The sequence below is a fragment of the Drosophila mojavensis genome, unplaced genomic scaffold (assembly GCF_018153725.1).
Source record: "Drosophila mojavensis isolate 15081-1352.22 unplaced genomic scaffold, ASM1815372v1 contig_231, whole genome shotgun sequence".
NCBI classification, from domain to species: Eukaryota; Metazoa; Arthropoda; class Insecta; order Diptera; family Drosophilidae; genus Drosophila; species Drosophila mojavensis.
Window position 1 is genome coordinate 7,372,335 of NW_025318772.1, and position 22,306 is coordinate 7,394,640.

Consider the following 22,306-nt stretch of genomic DNA (forward strand, 5'->3'; position numbering starts at 1 on the left):
TCAGAACACTTCCACGGTTGTAATACACGACGTAGTAAACTAGGCTAGAGATCTTGCTGTATCTATTCAGGAAATCCAAATAGAAAGGAAGTTTGTGTGAACTAAATGCAGTTTTTTATATATATTTAAATAATCTTCAATAGTTTTCAAATTTTAATTACACTTATAAATTTTCCATTGCAAATACTGTCCAGCAGTTTGTTTTGTAGTCGGCGCCTGTAAATTGTGTTGATTTCAAACATATTAAAAACCAACAAGAGTGCCAATTTAACCGATTTACTTATTTGCATATGCCGATGCGCACTTTAGTTTTAGCGAATCTTTGCTAATTGCAATCATTCAACGTGTTTGTTCTTTACATTTAATACATTTCAACGACCTAAGTAACTGTCTCTCTTTCATATAATACACGGTATTGTCACTTGGATTTAACTTGCATTCTCCCTAACCCGCTTTCTAAGCTAGCTCAAAGTCTCGACCCTTGGTATATACGTCCATTACTCTCCTGCTCTGCCCTGTCATTCTTTCTTTCTCTAGCTTTCATTCTGTGTTTAAATCTTAATAAATACTTGGCGAATGTAAGACAACAAAAACAAAAACAAAAAAACCAAAAAGTTGCTCACAATTTGTTAACAAGTTATTACTTTTCCATATTACTCTAGTAACTAGGGTAAGGGCAAGCGCCTACGATGTACGACAATGGCTTAGTTTTCGCACAGAGATGCAGGATGCAAGTTTCTTGGCTCGACGCTTTAGTACAGAGCCCTTTTTCTTAACCGATACCGTCTCGTCCCTGGAACCGTTGAGCATGGACTCAGCTCCGGCCTCAGCACTAGTCGATGGCTCGTACAAATGGCATGCGGCACTGGCAGCAGCCGACTTGGTTGCACGTATCTCAGCTGCGGCAGAAGCTGCGCGCCGCGCCAATTCCTCTGCGAATGAAAATACAATACAGTTACGAAATTTATTTATAGAGTTTCAAATTATCTTTAACATACGATTGACATCATGCTCAGTAAAATAAACATCTTCCTGATCCTGTTCATTGCCATAATGATAAGCTTCTAGATAAGGCAGTACTGTGGAACGTCCGTATTTGTCGCCCTTAAGTGGAGGAATGGGTATCGGTGGGCCAGTCACAACTGGTGCGGACAGGAACCAACTGCAAGGATACAAAACAGTTAAATATCAAATCATTAATTAACACTCTACAGCACTTACTCATCTTTGCGTATCTGTTGCAATGAAAGCCGCGCACTGGGATCTGCTTGCAGCATGCCCAATATTAATTTCGCAAAACTTTCATCCAACTCATATAGCCAGTCGGGCGCTATCCACTGACTGCGTCCAATGTTCTCCAACAAGCGATATATATTGTCGCCCTCAAAGGGATATAGACCCGTTACCAGATTATAACTAAAATGAAATATAGATTATAATTGTTCGTATCAATCGCAAGCAATTGCTTACAGAGTAACTCCGCTGCTCCATATGTCCACCTTGAAGCCTGCAAATGTCTCGTGGCCATTGGCAATTTCTGGTGGTTGAAATGCCGGTGATCCCTGACCAGTGGTACAGGTGTCGTCGGGTGCAAACATGTCCAGTTGCTCGGCGACGCCAAAATCAGATACCTTGAGTGTTTGGTCCAGGGTCAATAGCAGATTGCCCGGCTTGATGTCTTTGTGTATGACTCGGCAGCTGTGCAGATACTCAAGCCCATTGACCAATTGCTTAAAATAGCCATGTGCCTGATAGAGTGGCATCTTCTTTTCGGGCGCATGATCCAACATCTCCTGCAAGCCTCCAATGCAATACTCCATGACCAAGTACATCTTTTGCTTCTCCTCATTGTACATTACGTCGACCAGTTGCACCACATTATGGTGCTTCAGTTGCTTCAGCAAATGAATTTCCCGCGTCACATTCTGCTCGCCATTGGGGATGCGACGCAGTTTCCGCTTTGTGAGTATCTTAACGGCGAGACGCGTAAGGTTCTCTGAGTTCATGGCCTCCTTCACTTTGCCGTATGAGCCCTCGCCTAGCACATCACCCATCACGTACTTTCCAACCATTTTAATGTTCTTCTTTTTCTGTTGATATATTATGTCCTGACTATCGACGCGATTGAAGAACATGTTGCCAATATCGAGCGTGACACGGTCCAATGCGTCAATCGCATCGTCGTCTAGCCAGGTGACTTGCGGATGCTCTGTCTGATGATTGCCACTAGCCGGTGGTGCAACGGCGGCATCCAGCTCCATATCCTTGACGCTGCCGTTGACCTCCACGAAAGCATCTTCGATATCGGACGTTGCCTCAAAATGATAATTTTTATTTGTTAACAATACGGTCATCTCATCATCGGCAGCGCCAGATAAATCGACATCCCGGCCAGCCACATCGAGCGACTTAGTGGAGCCATGCTGCTGTTCACCGCCCCCGCCAGATTGTATATGTGTTGCTTTAGCTTGTGCCTCCATTACATGTGTACTGGTCACAGTCACAGTCATTTGGATGCGCTGCGCTCAACAGCTCAACACACTATTGGTGTACAGCTATTATATGAACGTATGAACGGCGCTCTATTGCTCCGTTGCCGTCTCTTCGCTCTCCTGTGTGTGCTCGTGGGCCAAACTAGAACATTGCATAAACCTTCGAGCTGCCCACAACGCACAGTTCACATTTCAATGAGGGGACTAACGTTGATCGAACATTCGGTTCGTTGTATACGAAGATTGTCGCAGCGCTTACTAGCTGGTTGGTTTTCGGCTGATCTTGCTTTATCGCTATAAATTTCAGTGTTTACTTTAGACTGGGAATATGTTGTATTTAGGTATGTATGTGTATGTCAATTGTTGATATAATATCGATAATTACGATATTGACTATTTATTTTCCCACCATTTTAATAATCGATAATAAAAATCAGCTGTTTGAAAGAAAGTATCAGAAACAATATTTCTCGAATGTATAGCAAAAAACTTTAAAAATCAAATAACTAAAATTTAAAAACTAATACAAATATTTAAAAACAATGCCGAAAAAGTCGCAACGAAATGTTGTTATACAAATGAAAAAGAGAACTACACTATATATCGTGTTCGAAATTGTGAAACATACGATAGGCAGAGCTTGTCAACACATCACTGACAATATATCGGCAGGGCGACAAAAAAACATTTGTTTTTGTTTTATCACTTAGAAATATATCCTTTCAGATATAAGTGCAAATCATGGCAACAGAAATTACAACTAAAGCACGACTAGAAAGACTAATAGCCGCTAAAAAGGAACTGGAGGCACAAATCAATAAAAATGGAGAAATTCTGACCGCGGTAAATACTTCGATATAAGTATGCAGGCAAGGATACTAAGGTTGAGGTAGCGCACAGTTGTATGACGTAGGAGATGTGCCACAAAATCACATTAGACCATATCTAGTTGCATTGTATATCTATGTACTCCTTAGATATATGTACTAATGCCTAATTATTTCAGAACGGCAATGTCGGCATGAGCGGTCCACTTGTTGATAGTGAGGGATACCCTCGCAACGACATTGACATCTATCAGGTGCGACAAGCACGTCAGACGATTATCTGTTTACAAAATGATCATGCTCAACTGTTGGACCAAATACATGAACTGCTCAATCAATATCATGCCGAGATCGCCACCACAGATCCCGAGCTGATCAATCGTGCCTCTGCCTTAGAATTAAGCAATGGTCGGGAACACGGTGGATCACTTGCAATCCCACTAAATGCTAAACCATTAGTTGTAGTTAATCTTGTTAGCCCCAATTCGCCAGCCGAGGAAGCGGTCAGTAGTAAATGCATATAAACATAGCTCATCTATATCATCTAAATGTTTGCTTTCTATTCCACAGGGTTTGCGCGTAGGCGACAAGATTTTGCGTTTTGGTTCAATCAACGAAACTAACTTTAAGAAAAGTCTTGAACAAATTGGTGAAGTTGTGCGCAATATGCAAAATCAAAATGTCCAATTGAAGATAAAGCGAGCAGACCAATTCCTCGACTTGGTGCTGGTGCCAAAGACTTGGGTCGGCCGCGGCCTGCTGGGATGCAATATTGTGCTGCCGCCCGAAGAGCCAATGGAACATTAGAATTAACAATAATTTATTTAGTGCATTTAAGCATTTAGGATATGTAATTTCAAGGGTTGCAATCAATTAAAGTTGCATTTTTGACCTGAAAAGTGAAATCAATTTGTCATTTCAAATTTGGCTTCAATGCAACGTAATGTCAAACGGCAACGGCTGCTGGCCAAGTGTGCCAAGCAATGGCACCAATATGTAAGAGGCGACGGGGTCAGCGGGTCAAATGGAACTGAAATGAAAGTTAAAAATAGCTAGCGATAAATATATATACAGCTGTGTTTATGGAAATAATGGAGTGACAGAGCAATCAATTTATATTTTTAGAACTGAACAAAAGCTTAAGCTCATTTATTAATAAAATATTGTATCTTAACATTGTTCATTAAATATTTAGCGATTTCCTTATGGAAGTAATCAAATGAAGTTTTAAAAGCTCTGCGAGAGCTTAAATTCAAATGCGCGCTCTTTAGCGCTGAGCTTTTGCAAGTTGGCAGCGCCAGCTTGCGCCTGCCTACTCCGCATCGCTTATAGGATGCTCAACCCTAATGCCCGCTGAAGGATCCAGCAGCCTCTGTCTGTCAAATTGTGCGCCGTGCGCGGTGCCAGTTGAGAAATACAATCGCCATTGCGTGCATGGCGAACGGTAGAAAATGTTGAGCCAATTGACGACAAATTGAGATGAATTTATTGTAGTGAAAATTTCAGTGTGTGTAATTAATATATATATATATAAAACCCAAAGTTAATTGAAGGATGTGCACAAATTACTAATTACAACAACAATTTCGGGGAAATTAATTCGGATTATTGTGTATGTGTTTTCAACTTTATATAATGAATACAAGTTTTTTCCTCCTTTTGATGCTTGAATTACATTTTTCGCGAAGCTGTGTGGCTGTGTGGCACGAAGGACGAGTCAGTCGGCCTGTCAGTCAGACGGCCAGAGGATTCTTGATAGTGTCACTGTCATTGCCACTGCACAGCTAATGTCAACGACAGACACAAATAATAGTAGTACGAGCCTCTGGCCTCCGGAGGCTGCGCGATTATACGCTTGCGGGTGGCGCAACAAATAATGAGCAATAGAATAGGAAAACTAGCAAAAAGTTAACTAAGGGCGGTGATGCTGGCGTCGCAGCTAACAAGGCTGCTGCTGCTACTGCAGCATCAATTTCGATAGCATGCCACATTTGTGTGTGTTGTGGCATCCACAATGATGTTCAACCACCCTCACATAACTTGACTCAATAAATTATAAAAAAAAAAAAAAAAAAAAAAACGAAGCATGCGGCTGTGTGACTATGTGTGTACGCTTCAACGCGTGCACATATACACACACATGCATATATACATGGAAAGCGAGGCAGCCAGACGCACAGCACGCACACTCACACACACACACAAACTTAAATTCATATACAAATACTGTGGCATGAATAATTGAATGGCACTGCAATGCTGCCTACTTGTTAGCCAAATTGTAAAGCAGGCCAAAAGCAAAACATACGCTGCCTTTCCTAACAATAAGGCAAGCCTTTAAATTTCTTTGCTTGCCAACACACACACACACACACACACAAGCAAACACAGCTGAGCTTTTTTTTGATTTGCTTTGCTTTGCTTTCATCTCATTATTTGGTTATGCTTTGGCGCACCATTTGTAATTTTTATTCTTCTGTTTTTATTTTTAATAATTTAGCAACTACCGTTGCCGCCAAATCTGCAAAATGGCTTACAGTTTTACACGATTTGCCATTCGTTTAGGTGGCAAAAATCTTGGCGCTTATCTGCGCATACAGCTAAATAATTCATGATGTAGCCAATTTACTACACATACACAGTTTATATAGACATGTGTGTGTGTGTGTGCTGGTATGCTTGTGTGTGTGTTAGTGTATGTATTGAATTGTGTCATGTTTTGTGCTGTTTGTACAGTTGGCCGCTGTGCTTCTTGCTTTCATTCGTCTCATTTTTGACGATGACAGATTAGGCAATTTGCCTCATTAGCCGCCCGCAAATGGCCAGGATGGGGCCAAAAGCTGTTGTCAGCTTGCTTGACTGTTATTTTTAGCCAGAGCTTGCCATGCAATCTAATTGACGCCATCATTTTAAATCCTATGCCAATCACAGGAACCTAAACTGCAACGTAACTGGAGCCGAAGGACATGTGCAACAACGAAATGCCGCTATGCGTGTGCACAACAGCAAGAGCAGCAGCAACAACAACAACAACAACAGCAGCACAACTATTGCATTAGCCGTCCATAGCAACAGCAGCAGCAGGAGCAGCAGGAAACGTATTTACAGGAGTCTAACGGCAGGTTACGGCGCCTGTCCTGCCGCTAACAACTGATTGAGCAAACGAGCATTGTGTAAATAATGATGCAACTACAATTTCAACAGCAGCAGCAACAGCATCGGTGTTATAAATAACACAAGGACATGGATGGGCGCAACGAACGCGAGGACAAAGACGACATCAGCTGCATGTGTGACAAAAATAAATGCGGCCATGCACATCTGCATACGCAAGTGGTGCTAAAATTAAAATACTTATAGTTGTATATGTCACACACACATATATACACACACCACCTATATAGATATACACATATATAATATTTAATGCAATTGCACGTGGAGTGCACGAGCAAGTGACAGCTAAGTGAATTTTTCAGATAATTGCCCCGTGCGCCAAAAAGTAGGCAGCAAAAAACGTAAAAGCTCAAGCTAAACTACGCCAAGCACACACACACACGCAACGGCCAAGACTGTGATTAGGCAGTGCCTAAGGCTGCGTGTGTGTGTGGACGAGAAAGGGAGAGACAGGGAGAGGCAGGCACAGGGCAGGCGGCCAAGGTGTCGAGTTTCAAGTGCTGCTGTGTGTGTGTGTGTGTTCGTATGCTAGTTACTGCGCTTAACCTGATTTACAAAAGTTTCGTCCTTTCTACGTAAACGGCCAACCCACTGACAGACACAGACACACATACACACAAACACATGCACATATGGATGACAGCGGCTGGATTAGTCACAATAGCAATAAACCGTACAACCGCAAGAGAAGACGCCGCCAGCAGCCAGGAGCAGAAGCGAGGAGGGCACAACGACTGTCTATTGTGAATGAAATGCATATTCATAGCCAATAACCTCGCCTAAATGAAGCATGAAGAAACAAAATGTGCGCACGATATCCCTGATCGTGTGTACATTTACCTATCTACTCGTGGGTGCCGCCGTCTTTGATGCCCTCGAATCGGAGACGGAAAAACGACGCTGGGAGGCGTTGCAAAGTGAGCATTATGAAATTCATAACTTATATAACTATAGATACAATACACTACTGTGATTGCATTACTGCAGGTGTCGAGGATCGCATAATACGCAAATACAATATATCACAAGAGGATTTTAAGGTCATGGAGACGGTGGTGCTCAAATCAGAGCCACACAAGGCTGGCCAGCAATGGAAGTTCACTGGCGCATTCTATTATGCAACGACAGTGTTAACAACAATTGGTAAATCAGATGATTAAAAATATTTAAATTATAATTATATTATGTTTTAGAAATCCTTTCAAATTACAATTTTATTACATTATTATCTTAATTTGATAATTAGCTGAAAACTAGATTCTCATTTGAAAGGATTTCTAAAACGATCTGGGCTTTGATTTATTTATTTATTTTATTTTCATCTACAAGAAAAAAATATATATACATTTATCAAAAGTTAAATTATTTTATTTATAATTATAATTTTAAAAATATATATATATTTAACTTTTTAGCTTATTGTTATATATTAACTAACCAAGCAAATTAAGCAAAAATGTACTTTCCAAACATATTCTTAATTTTGTTGCTTATTTTATAAAATTTGTTAATTAGAAATTAAAGCATTTTTATTTGATATACTATGTAATACTGTAATTAATTTTCAGGCTATGGACACTCAACGCCAACGACCCGTGGCGGGAAACTGTTTACCATGTGCTACGCAATTGTTGGCATACCCTTGGGTCTCGTTATGTTTCAAAGTATCGGAGAAAGAGTGAATAGACTGAGCAGGTACAAAAACAAAACAGATATATTTATATTATAAAAATGCTTAAAACATATTATATAATTTATGATCCATTTCAGTTTCGTCATCCAGGCGGTGCGAACATCGCTGCGCTGCAAACGAACGGTTGCCTCAGAGGTGGACCTTATATGCGTTGTCACGACGCTCAGTTCACTGACGATTGCAGGCGGTGCTGCGGCCTTTTCAAGATTTGAGGGCTGGAGCTACTTTGATTCAGTATATTACTGTTTTATTACTTTAACCACAATAGGTGAGAATAGTTATTGTCATGAAGGGTAACTAAGCTGAAGTAGTAACAGTTTTCAATCAAGTAATTTTTGCTACTCTGTTTACTTTACATAAATACATATTTATATTGTATTGTATTTAAATAATTATGTAGATATTTATGTATTATAAAATGTAATTTCTTTTAGGCTTCGGCGATATGGTAGCTTTGCAGAAGGACAATGCACTAAATCGAAAACCCGAATATGTTATGTTCGCACTGATATTTATACTATTCGGCCTGGCAATTGTTGCCGCCTCACTGAATCTGTTAGTTCTAAGGTTTGTTACAATGAATACCGAGGATGAGCGACGCGACGAGGCCCAGGCCATGCAGGTGAGCTTTAAATGATGCCCATTTCCTTTCATCAATATTGTCCATGCCATTCCTATTTCTTATGTAGACTTGCGGACTGTTTTTTTTTATAAAAAAGTAAAGTAATAATACAATTACATTTATCAAGTTGAGCAGTTGGTAGTAAAAAGTTTATCTAACCTTAAACTTATATCTATTAGTCTCACTGCGCCCTAAATAATACTTATCTTCGTATATCTTGCTGACCTCTAACTGCAGAGTATTTCTAATTCCCTTTACAAATCTTTCAAATGCGTTTTCAACATTTTTTCACTCATTTCTTAAAGATAAAAATCAAATTTTTTATTGAATTTTACTAAATGCTTGCCAATTTTATAAAGCACAATTTATAAAATTTTTAAAAATTTATTCGTGCACAATTCTCAATTTTTTTTTTACTATTTGTACGAATTGTATTTGAATTCCTTAATTTTTTTAATCAATTTATTACAAAGAAATCTCTTAATCGACAATCGAATATATATACATATATATATTTATAAAAATATATTTGTTTCTGTATCTTTTTGGGCATATTTTCGGTTGCTTTTGACTTAATGAAATATGAAACAAATGCAAAACGCGCGCGCACTTAGTTTATGACCAAGTCCTCTTTATGGACCAATGAGGTGATTGCTGGTGGTTCTTTGAGCTAAACTAAAAATATATCTACTCCTACTCTGACTAAACAAATACTCCAACTATTACAACTTCTGCTACTATCAATTCAGTACCTAACAGACACTGTACAAAAACATTTTTCATCTCAACAACAACAATTACAATTACAACAATAACAGCTTGCAGACAACAACACACACACTTTCCATTCACAATAAACTGCGCTTCAATCTATATCTTAGCTATATCTAAATCTAAATATCTACTAATTGCACGCGATGTGATATTACAGGCACTTCAAGTGGCTGTCAAGCTGGAGGGCGATGTGATAACATCCAACGGTTCCATATTGAGCGGCTACGAAGGACAAGATGGCCAATCTCTGAACGGCACGAATACATCCTCGATGTGCTCTTGCCGCTGCATCTGCCTCAATGGCAATCGACATAAAAAGTATGTAAAATGCGATATAAACTTTAAGTCTGATCCAAGCTAAAAGGGCCCAGACATAGACCAATTAGCATCTTTAGACAGAGAGGGGGAGGGTTGCTTGTGTGTGTGTGTGCCTCTCTCTGTGTGTGATTGTACGACTTCCGCTTCCGTTTCCGCTTCCATCTTTACGAGCTCAGAATACTTATGAAAGAAAAGAGCACATGAGAGAACAGGGTGGAGCTTCTGGCACAGACTCTTAGACTTGGGAAAAGAATTTATAGCTAAAGGGAATTAGCATATATGTATGAATGTACATATATGTATTATAAATTTAGCATACTTCCTATCATACAAATCAGCAAAGAAATTAGCTAGAATCTATAAATAAATAGCCAGTTTTAATAAATGAATAATCCTAGAAATATTCATTTGGTTTTTCTAGCAGTCTTTAAAAATTTTACTCTTTAACTCTTTATCTGTAAAAATTTTACTCTTCTGATAATTCTGATATTGTATATTGAGTACATATATATTTATTGTTTTTTATTATCTTTATATTGTATTTGATGATTATAAAAAATTTACACGAAATGTGAGCAGGTCTTGTCTGTATATCTACAGCAATCCATTATTGTGGGGTGTCATTTTCCGTCTCCGATTCGAGGTCGGCACCCCCAAGTAGATAGATAAATACATATACATACAGACAATTTCCTGCTCACATCTTGGGTACTAAGATGATTTATTGATTGGTACAAATCAACATATACAACACAAAGTTTAAATATTTCATATCTGAGTATGTGTTTTAATACTGTAATGCATTTCATCAATTTCCTTTATCTGCTGTGGCTTTTGCATTTTATGTTGATGCCGTGTAACTCTCTTTGGCTTTGTTTGATGTCTCAATGTTGTTTAAACCTGATTAAATTCTGACTCTGCTGGCAACAGGCATAAAAACGCGACCAGCGCAAACGTTGCAGAGTAAGCAGAAGCTTTAAATTTATGTAATCTGCATGTTTGAAGTTTTAAATAATATGATTAATATATTAATATTACTTATTTAAATTAGCTAATAATATTTTGCATTTACTCTTGCTATTTCAACAGGCATCAATACAAGCTGCGTCGTTCGCCCACGCACATACGACACCTGTTGCCGGAGGTGGTGCCCATGCAGGATCTGAACTATGATACGCAGAGCATGCACACAATTGGCGCCCTCAATGGCAGCGGCATCATGACTGGCAGCCACCTCGGCATGGGCATGGGCATGGGCATGGGTCTGGATGTGGTCGATGATACCGAAAATCGTTCGCCACACAAGCCGCCGCACAAATTGCTCAAGCGCAATGTATCACTTTTATCGTTTCGCATTTAGATAACTAAGTTTGGAGCAACGAATGTGGCCACGCCCTTCGTCCCCCATCCAGTTGTGCCCCGCAAGCAAAAACCTAGAAAACGACTTAAATATAATTAAAGTGATAAACTTTCTCTGATACATTATACTTAAACCTAACGGAATTTGAAACTGAAGCATAGTGAAAATAACAAATTGAAAAACAAAAAACAAAAATAAATTGCTAAATTGAAATGTGCAAAAATCTTGTGCGTTTGCGAAATTAAAATTTATGTGCATTTACAATGTAAATTAGTGCATAAATACCATCTATGTATACACACACTTACACATAAATAGATATATATATGATAAGCATTAGAGAGCTAGCTATATCTTATGTGTATATTTATTGACTTAGGGCACTAGAAAATTGATCTTAACCACTGCCATTTCCGAGCGATAGACAAAACTCAGAATGATCAATAACTCCGGCTATCTCACACCCACACGCTCACACTCTCATTCGCTCTCTTTCTCTTTATCAATATATCGAAATATACAGTGAGATTCACTAGACTAGAACTGCCTCTACCAGGCTGCACTTAAATACCCATATATAGAGACATCCAAATAGTTTTCAGAGCCGTGTCAAATTTCAATTCTGTAAATATTTATTACATATATATATACAACAGAAATTACATTGCTTAATAATTTGATTAGAAGATAGCCCATTTTATTCGTATATATATTATTATATTTCTTATGATTATTAATTATAATGAGCGGGATATTAGTTTAACAATACTACATCTAAATATACATACTATAGTTAGTAGTCGCATAACAAGTAAATAAAAAACAACGCCAAGGTCAAATGAAAGCCAAGTGCTCAATTGTCTCCAAAGAGTGCCAAACAAAATATAGATTTAGACAGATAGGCGTACAGGTGGGTGCCACGCCCACTATGCACATATTTCCCCGCCATTCGCAATCCCAGAAACTAGACAGACCCTCAACTCCGTCAGACGATTGCATTTTGTTCACACTTAGAGTAGATAAATCCCAGCTACAATTTTAAGCAAATTCGATTCTTCCATTTTTTGAAAAATCATAATTTCCAGAACAAATCCTTATCTGCTTTGTAAATATTTTAGTCAACGTAATTACTGATATACTTTAAAGTCAAAGAAAACTATTGTTAAAGAAACAAAACGGAAAATCCAAAAGCTACCGAAGTTCTAAAATAGTTATGTATTTAATTCTGTATTATCAAAAAGGTAAACAAAGAACAAAAAAAAAACTGAATATTATAAAATACGACTTTTTAATATACAATTTATTTCAAATTTTTAGTAGTTATCGTATCGTATGTGTTTAAACAATTTCACAAATATGAAATTTAGCTACTCAATTCTAAATGAAACAAATAAAACAAATTGTAATTTTAATTCATTGAAAATAAAGCGAAACAATTCAAATCAAAAGACTTTGTAATATACATCCCAAAAAGTATATTCAAATTCGAAAATAAATACCAAAATTTATATAAATACACATTGCATAAGGAATTCTTTTTGATCTCCACCTTTAACCCAGATGAAAATATAAGTTCACATTTTCAGTTTGTATATAAGTAATCCATTCAGTTTTTATTGAAATATATTTGTAAAGACAAATGTGTTATAATTCGGTGTAAACAATTTGTTAGGCAAGAATTTCCGTTGCCTTTGCACAAAAATTAATCAATGGAAAAATGTTCGACCGACTGTCCTTTGTCCCTGTCCTTTGCTGTGTGTTACAATCAAGTTGATTTAGGGCCTAGCCATGTCTGTCGAATGCATACTTAAAACATAATTTTTAAATATTAAAAAAATGTTTACGATGTTTGGTAGTGGATAAAAGATTTGCACAATGATTTCGCTGATTTTGCTTTTTGAGTGTTTCCTTTGTTTCAAGTGATTTTGGTGGATAGGGGTGTCTGTATTTGTTTTTCTATATAGTAAATAGTCGAAAACTAAAATCAATATTTTTATAATTAATGGGACAGCTAACTAATCTAATCATCCATGCTTTCGGTGTTGCGATCCGGTGAAGCGTTTCCATTCTTCGGCGATGCTGAACGTGAACGAGAACGAGAGCGCGACTTGTTATCGGGCGATGCAGAACGATCACTGCAAAAAAGATTTTTGAAAAGCATTTTAATATATATATTAAACATTTGGGGCCACCAAACATGGTCTGCATATCCCAAAAAAAAAACCAAAGAAAGCACGAAAAGAAAACATATATCACATAAAGCTCAAAAACATGTAGAACGACTTACCGTGAACGCGAATCACGGCGATTCGACTTTGAACGTGAACGGGAACGTGACTCACGCTTAGAGTTAGAGCGTGAACGTGAGTGTGAATCGCGCTTGGGCGAGCGGGAGCGAGTGCGAGAGCGAGACTTTGACTTTGACTTGGACACATCACGAGATTTGCTGCAACAGAAGAAATAATAGATTGTTATAAAATGAAAAGTAGGCTCAGACGAGTAATTGAACTCACTTGGAGCGCGAACGTGAGCGAGAACGCGATTTGACTGGGGACTTTGACTTGGAGCGCCCACCGCGAGACTTGGAGCGACTGCGTGACTTCGAGCGCGAGTGCGACGAACGGCGTGAGCGAGAACGCCTGCGAGAGCGAGAACGTGAACGCGAGCTAGACGAACGTGATCGGCCACGTCCACCACCGCCGCCACCACCACCACCACCGCCGCCTCCACCACCACCGCTGCGTCCACCACGACGATCCTCCACCAAATGCACACGACGACCATTCAGCTCGGTATCATCGAGTTTCTCAATGGCGGTCTTCATGTCCGACAACGAGGCGAATTCGACCACACTAAGAGTTAGATATAACGGAATTAGTGAACTGAATTCTATATAAAGTTTCATAATCAACTTACCCTTCGTTGCGACGCTGCTTATGGGCATCAGCATAGGTAACCTCGCCAGCTTGGCGCATGTAATCCTTTAGATCCTACAGATAGCGCACAAATACGAAAAACAGTTTATAAATTAGTATAAAATATAGCCATCGGCAGTTTTGTGCTCATCTAGACAAATCAAATACAGCGTGCAGACCAAGCAGTTTGAATATATTCCCGAGCTGGTATCGCTGAATGCTATATATGCGCAACAGTTGTGGAACTGGGCCTTCCTAACCAAAGCTCTGCCCTCTTTGCCTCTCAATCTGTCTTTCTCTCACTGGTATGTATGATGTGATCGCTCTCGCATCGCCTGCCTAATATACTTTGAGGGGGTAGTTTTATGGGGGTAGAAGTGCAAGTGCCAGTTGCGCCGTTGCCAGAGAGTTCAGTCAGAATCGAGCACAGCAGTTCGCCAGTTCGGTCGAAATATTCATTGCTTGTGTTGGCTGCTGCACGCGGTACAAAACGTAAGCATAATTATATATAACATATATATATTTATAGATATATTTTTTTTCTTTTGGTTTCTTGATCAAAATTAAAACATAAGTTGTAATTGAGTTCTTACTTAATGCGCTTTCAGAGAGAGGACACACACATCGCTTTTATCGCACAACACCGAGAGTTTAGTTTGTCTGCCTAGTTACTGTCGGCCCTTGGTTGGACCGCACGACCTCATCAAAGGAGCAGTAAGCGAGAAGATCGAGAGCTCCACATCTCTACCATCAAATCATATGATCATCATGTTGGCGACCAGGCCAGGCCAGCAACCCGAAAATCGCATCAAAGCCATGCCAGTCAGTCGGGCAAATGTTTGACATTTGGTTTATGGTTTTTGGTGTGTTTTCAACATTATTTTGAATAAATTCATTTATAAAAAAAATAGTATTTTTGTTGTGCTACGTTTGTGGTATTTGGTTTGTTCTTGTACTTTTGTTTTTGTTATCGTGGGACCCAAATGAACGCACAGTCAGAAATAGTTGCCAGGGAGCCAACACCACTGCCGCGGCCGCAGACGGGATTTGTGGGTGAGAGAGCGAGCAGTGACAACAGTGTAGAGCAGCACAGTACGCACAGTACACAACAGTATGCAACCAGGCAGTCAACCAGGCGGCGGCATCTCTCATCTCTCTCTCTTATGGCCTCACACATAAGCGAACTGTAAAAATAAGAAATACGTTTTGGGGGGATCGCCTCTGAGGCTAGGCTGGACGACGTCGTTGGCGTCGATGTGCGACGATGGCGCGATAGCTGCTCCAAGAGTCTCTAGTCGATAGTCAGCCAGAGCCGGAGCCAGAGTCAGAGCCGGAGCCGGAGCCAGAGCCAGATTCAGGCCAAGCCGGGCCAGTAGTAAGGGGGAAGAACACAGACACAGAATTGGCAAATGTTGTCGCTAGTATTGGATGCATTGTGTGTGCTGCACTTTGTCTAACCGAAGATGAAGTAAACACGTTAAAGAGTCAGCCAGTATCATCATCGTCATGTCATCAACAGTCATCATCATCATCATCCCATCGCATCTAACTGTTTAGTTACTTTGTTAACATCTCTCAATCTCTCTCATACGACCTCAAAACTCTCACATTCGCTATAAGGAATTTGACAATTCTTTATATAATTTTTTAAAATTAAATTGTGAATGCTTATTCATTTAAATACCTAATTCTCAGAGAACAAGAGGCCAGCCTAAGCAGTACGGCAATAACATATTCTTGGCGTTGAGCGTAGGCTGGCCTCTTGTTAGCCCATCACAATTCACATCAGTTTTATGGTTTTTTTTTGTTTTGTTTTTGGCATGGATGACGACGAGGCATCAACGACGACGACGACGGCGGCGAAGGCGATGACGACAGCGCGATGACCAAGTGTGTGTTTGGTTGGGAGATGGTTTAAAAGGGAATATATCGTTTGTTATGACCCAAGCGAAGATCTTTCATAAAGCGACCGACACTGATAACGTGGGATGCTGTCAGGCGTCGAATCATTTAGTTTATATATGCGTTGCGTGCGTGTTCTGTTGCCTGTCTCTCGATTTTTAGTGGCATTTCATCCGATTTATAACACATGTATGTATGTAACTAGTTGCGGCCCCCGGCCATGCCTTATTATATCGTACATCGACGAAGTATTTGGCCATAGCTGGTTTTTTGATATTGTGTTCAGCTCGGTTTGTGGCACCGATTCTCTCTGCCTGTATTATTTGTCACTCTCTTCTAAGCTCTGGGGCGGTTCAGTAACAGATACACATCAAACTCTTTTATTTTTTTGGTTGGTGTGGAAAAAATAATTGTTGGGATTGCAACGATCAGTACCAGAGTTGTTAACGAACATTTTGCATTGTTTTACTTTTGCTTAGGGCTATAAATCAACTGTACAGCTTAAACATAATAGACAAACGTCATTTACCGGAGCTGGAAAGCCTTCAATGTGGACATGAACTAAAATTATTTAATTTGCTTCAATGTTAATGTTAATTGTTAAATTAATATATCTGTCATTGATAATTAGAAACCATATTCCTTAGTTTTCCAGCTCCAATAATTGATAAGGGTAAACTAATCTACTTGAAAGAAAATAAAATGGTTTTGGGGAGCATCACCAACTTATAAGGGGACTTTAAAAAAAATCATAAAAAATAGGTGAAACGAGGAAGTGCTTCGCTTAAATTAAACATATAGTTTATAGATAGATTGATTAGCTCTTTGAAACTGACGCATCCGATCAGATCATTTAATAAGTTAGATAGTTGTTACTTCTAAATACAGTCTATTCTACAGTTAAAGCTATAGGTTTATAGGATGTATGTATGAAAACTAAGAAAGCTTACCTGCCAGCTAACGCGGCTGGATAAATTCTCGACAATCAAACGATACTCAGTGCGCAATGGCGGCCCATAACGAGAGGATGATCTGGAATTTTTGTTTCTGGTGAATAATTTAATGAATTCAAAATTAGTATTGACACTGCGCTGCTGCTCAAATCATTTTTATATATATGTACAATATTGTGCAAATTGTAGATGCTACTTCTTAGCCAAAGGGCGAGAGCATAAATCGAAAGCATTTCAAAGAAACGAAAAAGAAATGGGATTGGGATAGGCAGTCGCAAAAGGCGTACCGCGGAAAATTCAATTATTAAAAAATTATGTGCATGAAATTATTAAGACGTGCAGAAGGTAAGTAAATTAATATATGTATATCATAATTAGCAAAACAGAAAGTTATATTAACATATATATATATATATAAACAGCATGTCAGTGTCTTTAGAGAATGAGTGGGACTATCACTATTATTGTGGACCCAAAAGTAGCTAAACTGATAATCTAATGAGATAGCAACAGTGCATCACTTGTGCACTAAACGAACGAAAATTAATCGTCGAAAGCCCAAAACAAATATTTAAATAAATGGAGTATTGCGTGTTATGTAAACTTTTCAAGTAGACACGATTGAATTTTGTTGTACAAATAAACACTTGGCGATTTCTTAATTTAATTTTCGTTCATAATTCAATCTAATTTTTAGCCACGGGTCCACAGTCTTACGTTCATTGAACGAATGAGAAAAGCAGAAAATAGCTAATCTAAACTTAACGGTCGCAGCTGTACTTACTTATCATTATATCTGCCGCCTCCACCGCGGCGTCCGCCGTAGCGATCATCGTAACGATCCCGATTACTGCCACGCGCTGTGCCCCTAGCTGGCTCAACAACAACACTATAATATTTCGGAACGATATATATATAATTCTTTCCTATGTTAAGCAAAAATTTCGCATTAATTAAACTTACCGTTCCCCCAGCAGTTCTTTCCCGTTTAATTCGTATACGGCATCGTCTGCATCACGATAGTCCTCAAATTCCTGCAAATTGAATTAATTATCGATTTATCAATTTTTGGTTGCTCTACTTTTTTCTCTTTGTTTTGACTACTTACCACGAAGCCATAGCCGTTCTTGATAAGTATATCACGAGTGCGTCCATAGCCTTTGAAAAAGCGCTCTAAGTCGCGTTCACGGACTCCGTAGGGTAGTCCGCCTACATAAACGCGCGATCCAACCATATTTGTTGCTAATTATGCTGTAAAATATCAGAAGTGTAAAAACTATGTTTCTTTTTCACCAATTTTAATATTTTTAAGCACTAAACTATGTATATGCCTATGTATTTATGGCTGGGAGGGTGAGTGAAATTCATGTATAGTATGTGTGTATTTGCCAAGATGGCGGCGATGTCAACGTTGTACACCGGGTACAGAACTTTTCAGCGAAAAAAAATATTTATAACTGCATCGTTACCACTTTTTCCTAATTACTATGATACACAAATTATTCACGTACCGTTTATTAACAAGTATTTATTGTTAATATATTCTTTGCTAGATTTAAACACTTTCTAGTTTTTTTACGCACCGCACGTCACAGAAAAATAATGCAGACTCAACCTCAACGCAATTTCTACGGAAATGACACTGAACTCAAAACTGCTTGCCGCTTCAATGCGGCATCAGAGCATTATGTGTAGCCCTGGTATATTGTAAAGCAATTCGATAGTTACCTGTCACGAGTTTCTTACACACAACTATTGTTGTTACATGTCTATATTTAATATACTGCAGGAAGGTAATATATATTTATTTAATTACTTATATATTAAAGGATGATAAGTAAATATTCAGTTTGAGTGCAATATCATACATTTCGTGAAATAATTGAGTCCTAAATCAAAATCCCGCTTAACAGTGACTGTTTCGGTATATAACAGTTACTATCGCATAAATGATCATCTCGGCCGGCATCTGCTGTCAGATTCGTGGTCGCCATTTTTCCAGCTCATTTTTCAGCACGCAGGTACTAACTTTTTCTCTTGTTGTACGTGTGAGTGAACTGGGCGTCTGCTTCAAATAAATTAATTTTTCCTGTAGAAAACCGTTGAACAATTAATAAACTAAAAAAGAGAACAAGTGAAATGGCTGATTTAAACGATTCAAATGGAAACTACGACGACAATGATGAGGTGAGCGTAATGTTTATTATCAATTCGCATGCAAAAAATGCCGATGCCGACACATTGAAGAAATATGAAAATGGCATTTCGAATTTTGCTGTGTATGTGCATTTGCAACGTAATATTCTCTATATTCGAATTGAAGAAGGCTAAATAAAGAAAACAAATTAAAAACTTTCCGGTTGCCTTACTGTTTTATTTTATTACATGAGTCAATGCAAATATGAAAAAAAAAAAAAAAAAAAAAAAAAATGGCGGGCGGCATTTTTTATTGATTTCACTTGTGACTAACTGTACCTTGTTGTTGTTTACTTTTCTGCAGCAAATTTCTGAGCCCGAGCAACTCCGCAAACTGTTCATTGGCGGTTTGGACTACCGAACCACCGATGAGGGCCTTAAAGCTCATTTTGAGAAGTGGGGAAATATCGTCGATGTCGTGGTCATGAAGGATCCCAAAACAAAACGTTCTCGCGGTTTCGGCTTCATTACTTACTCACAGTCATATATGATTGACAATGCGCAGAATGCACGTCCTCATAAAATCGATGGACGCACTGTAGAGCCAAAGCGTGCTGTGCCACGACAGGAAATCGATGCACCCAATGCCGGCGCCACGGTTAAGAAACTGTTTGTAGGCGGTCTGCGGGACGATCATGACGAAGAATGCCTGCGCGAGTATTTCAAGGAGTTTGGACAAATTGTGGGCGTGAATATTGTGTCCGATAAGGACACGGGCAAAAAGCGCGGCTTTGCGTTCATTGAGTTCGATGACTACGACCCCGTGGACAAAATTATCTTGCAGAAGACGCACACCATCAAGAACAAAACGCTTGATGTGAAGAAAGCAATTGCCAAACAGGATATGGATCGTCAAGGTGGTGGTGGCGGCGGCGGGAGCGGCCGCGGAGGTCCTGGTGGACGTGCCGGCGGACGAGGTGGTGATCGCGGCGGCCAAGGCGGCGGCTGGGGTAACAATCGTCAGAATGGTGGCGGTAATTGGGGCTCCGGCGGCGGAGGCTTTGGTAATAATGGCAACTTTGGAGGCAACCAAGGCAGCTCTGGCGGCTGGAACCAACAGAGTGGTCCGTGGAACAACCAGGGCGGTAACAGCGGCGGCGGTGGTGGCTGGAACAATGGTGGTGGCGGTGGCTACAGCGGCGGCGGTGGCAACAGCAACGGCAACTGGGGCGGTGGCAGTGGTGGCGGCAGCTTCAGCAACGATTACCAACAGAGCTACGGTGGTGGCCCACAGCGCAACAGTAACTTTGGCAACAATCGCCCAGCGCCTTACAACCCAGGTGGCTTTAACAAGAGTGAGTAAACGGATTACTGATATTTTTGAAAAGTTCGACTGATTAAATGTTTTTTTCAGGTGCTGGCCAAGGCGGCGGCGGTGGCCAGGGCGGTTTTGGCGGTGGCAACAATTACAACACTACTCAAGGCGGCAATATGGGTGGAAACAGACGTTACTAATCAAGGTAAATACGATTAATTCCATATCCAATTCTCTTTACTATTTATATAAACGTAAATATATGATTGCATTTTAAAGCGTTCGAGCGAAATATTAATATTGTAGTTGCAAACAACAATCGAAGCAATTGTGATAATCAAAAACATGTTTTTAATGCGCTAATGCAAATTTTCTCCTTTCTCGCAAATAGGTAAACACTTACAGAATCAGTTCAAGCTAGACAAACAGGCAGTCTAGGCGCAGGCAGTGAGACAGGCAGAGGCAGAAGCAGAGGCAGGCAATCAATGACAGTGAGAGGCAGTGAAATTTGGGCAAGGCAAGGCAGGCAGACAAGATAATGAATGATTTGAATAAAAGCCAGTAAGCAGCAGCTATGCAGTTATCAGGCAATCGACATTGATTGCCCTCAAGACCAGCCAAAGCAACTATCTAAACCCGATAAAAAAGCAAGAAACTCACTTCAATCAACAATGTCAACAATTTATTGCTAATGTCTTGTCTCTCAGTCTATACCTACATTTAATTTTTATTATCAATTCGTGTTTAGGATTTTAAGAACCTTGATGAACGCTTAGTTTTAACTAAATTAACCACACTACACAACAAAAAACAACATAAAAAAAAAGAAAAACAAAAACCTATCCGAAAAATATACTAAAACTATATCATTTTATTTATAAAATTGACTATTTGAAAACGCATCTTATTCAGCAATTCTCTTTGAGAATCCATGCATGCGGATAAAGTTGCCCGATTTTTGTGGCCAGCAGTGTTGAACCTAAATAATACCTATATCAAAAAGAAAATCAAAGGTATTGTACCTTGAATATTCGATTTAGATGCAATTGTCTCATACTTTCCACAATTTAATTTTATAGCAAATCAAGAAATATTTTTTAATTAAACAAATATATAGAAAGAAAACTATTTTGTAATAAATTTTTATATGTTAAGCTCTTCTATCTATATATATGATTTAATATTATTATCTGAGAAAAAAGAATATTGAAAGTAACAAAAACCTGTTAAACCCAATAAGGAGACCCGAAAATGATTGTACAAATGAATTACATCATTTTATTGCTTGCAGAATGCAGATTTGAATTATCCATTAATCATTACATACCAATTTTTGTTAGTGTATAAGACGTATATAGCTGCTACACTAATTAATACTTGGTACAAAGAACCAAAAGCAAAAATTTATTCTGTATTTAGTACGTTACGAGGTTAAAACAAAATCAAGAAAGAGATAATAAAATTAATGTTACCCACCCACGAATTGTGACTACAAAGAAAAGAAAAGGAAGAAACCCCCTCCAACCCGCAGCAAGAGGAATGAATAGCTCTCGCAAAGAGTAAACAAAAATTATTAGTAAGTTTTGCACTAAGGTAGGCAAAAATCTAATTGAGTAACCTTAAAAAAAAGGAGAAAGCGCTTGTGTAGATAATAGCAATTACCGCACTTCGCGTCAAGTTTATACCTGAACAACAAATTGGCAACAGCTTACTAATGCACTACGTATTTCTTTGCAAGACTGCCCAAAATGCTGGATATTCTGCAATGCGGGCAATCTGGTAGTTCCCAAGGAGCTTGGGCTCACCTCGGATTTTGGTTGGC

The 22,306-nt window shown here is 39.1% G+C and overlaps 5 protein-coding genes and 1 long non-coding RNA gene across 14 annotated transcripts; 4 read left to right on the plus strand and 2 right to left on the minus strand.

Annotated features, from left to right (window-relative positions):
* Nucleotides 1–106: 106 nt before the first annotated feature.
* On the minus strand, nt 107–3,071 carry LOC6575252 (serine/threonine-protein kinase stk11). 2 transcript variants are annotated; one of them, XM_015167896.3, is made up of 5 exons: nt 2,902–3,071; nt 1,471–2,786; nt 1,222–1,416; nt 999–1,162; nt 107–932 (listed from the first exon to the last, which is right to left on the minus strand). In XM_015167896.3, the coding sequence occupies exons 2-5, from the start codon at nt 2,508–2,510 to the stop codon at nt 685–687; spliced, it is 1,647 nt and encodes a 548-aa protein (XP_015023382.1). In that variant the 5' UTR covers nt 2,511–2,786; nt 2,902–3,071; the 3' UTR covers nt 107–684. The 2 variants fall into 2 exon arrangements, with proteins under 2 accessions (XP_015023382.1, XP_043863967.1); XM_044008032.1 differs by having other exon boundaries at nt 1,471–3,071.
* A 69-nt stretch (nt 3,072–3,140) lies between these two features.
* Nucleotides 3,141–4,218, plus strand: LOC6575253 (26S proteasome non-ATPase regulatory subunit 9). Of its 3 annotated transcripts, none has more exons than XM_002001231.4 (3): nt 3,141–3,335; nt 3,499–3,822; nt 3,890–4,218. In XM_002001231.4, exons 1-3 carry the CDS (start codon nt 3,234–3,236, stop codon nt 4,124–4,126), a joined length of 663 nt encoding a protein of 220 aa, XP_002001267.1. In that variant the 5' UTR covers nt 3,141–3,233; the 3' UTR covers nt 4,127–4,218. The 3 variants fall into 3 exon arrangements, with proteins under 3 accessions (XP_002001267.1, XP_043863972.1, XP_032584568.1); XM_044008037.1 differs by having other exon boundaries at nt 3,313–3,381; XM_032728677.2 differs by lacking the exon at nt 3,141–3,335 and adding an exon at nt 3,339–3,361.
* Nucleotides 4,219–4,709: 491 nt separating this feature from the next.
* On the plus strand, nt 4,710–12,494 carry LOC6575254 (two pore potassium channel protein sup-9). 3 transcript variants are annotated; one of them, XM_044008033.1, is made up of 9 exons: nt 4,712–4,931; nt 6,251–7,413; nt 7,484–7,639; nt 8,065–8,191; nt 8,267–8,457; nt 8,624–8,811; nt 9,743–9,903; nt 10,834–10,866; nt 10,993–12,494. In XM_044008033.1, the coding sequence occupies exons 2-9, from the start codon at nt 7,287–7,289 to the stop codon at nt 11,261–11,263; spliced, it is 1,254 nt and encodes a 417-aa protein (XP_043863968.1). In that variant the 5' UTR covers nt 4,712–4,931; nt 6,251–7,286; the 3' UTR covers nt 11,264–12,494. The 3 variants fall into 3 exon arrangements, with proteins under 3 accessions (XP_043863970.1, XP_043863968.1, XP_043863969.1); XM_044008034.1 differs by lacking the exon at nt 10,834–10,866; XM_044008035.1 differs by lacking the exons at nt 9,743–9,903; nt 10,834–10,866; nt 10,993–12,494 and adding an exon at nt 9,426–9,682 and having other exon boundaries at nt 4,710–4,931.
* A 348-nt stretch (nt 12,495–12,842) lies between these two features.
* Nucleotides 12,843–18,677, minus strand: LOC6575255 (serine-arginine protein 55). Of its 3 annotated transcripts, none has more exons than XM_015167899.3 (9): nt 18,545–18,677; nt 18,142–18,284; nt 17,997–18,067; nt 17,818–17,922; nt 17,031–17,112; nt 14,180–14,253; nt 13,777–14,115; nt 13,551–13,709; nt 12,843–13,398 (listed from the first exon to the last, which is right to left on the minus strand). In XM_015167899.3, exons 2-9 carry the CDS (start codon nt 18,265–18,267, stop codon nt 13,284–13,286), a joined length of 1,071 nt encoding a protein of 356 aa, XP_015023385.1. In that variant the 5' UTR covers nt 18,268–18,284; nt 18,545–18,677; the 3' UTR covers nt 12,843–13,283. The 3 variants fall into 3 exon arrangements, with proteins under 3 accessions (XP_015023385.1, XP_002001269.1, XP_015023384.1); XM_002001233.4 differs by having other exon boundaries at nt 17,031–17,127; XM_015167898.3 differs by lacking the exons at nt 17,031–17,112; nt 17,818–17,922; nt 17,997–18,067; nt 18,142–18,284; nt 18,545–18,677 and adding an exon at nt 14,772–14,860.
* Nucleotides 14,363–15,120, plus strand: LOC116804910. The gene is made up of 2 exons (XR_004364940.2): nt 14,363–14,670; nt 14,787–15,120. It is a non-coding gene; the product is annotated as an uncharacterized LOC116804910 (long non-coding RNA).
* Nucleotides 18,678–19,029: 352 nt separating the features above from the next.
* On the plus strand, nt 19,030–22,240 carry LOC6575256 (heterogeneous nuclear ribonucleoprotein 87F). Of its 2 annotated transcripts, none has more exons than XM_044008036.1 (4): nt 19,030–19,220; nt 19,534–20,524; nt 20,584–20,689; nt 22,223–22,240. In XM_044008036.1, exons 1-3 carry the CDS (start codon nt 19,173–19,175, stop codon nt 20,682–20,684), a joined length of 1,140 nt encoding a protein of 379 aa, XP_043863971.1. In that variant the 5' UTR covers nt 19,030–19,172; the 3' UTR covers nt 20,685–20,689; nt 22,223–22,240. The 2 variants fall into 2 exon arrangements, with proteins under 2 accessions (XP_043863971.1, XP_002001270.1); XM_002001234.4 differs by lacking the exon at nt 22,223–22,240 and adding an exon at nt 20,876–21,967 and having other exon boundaries at nt 19,032–19,220.
* The last annotated feature ends 66 nt before the right edge of the window (nt 22,241–22,306 follow it).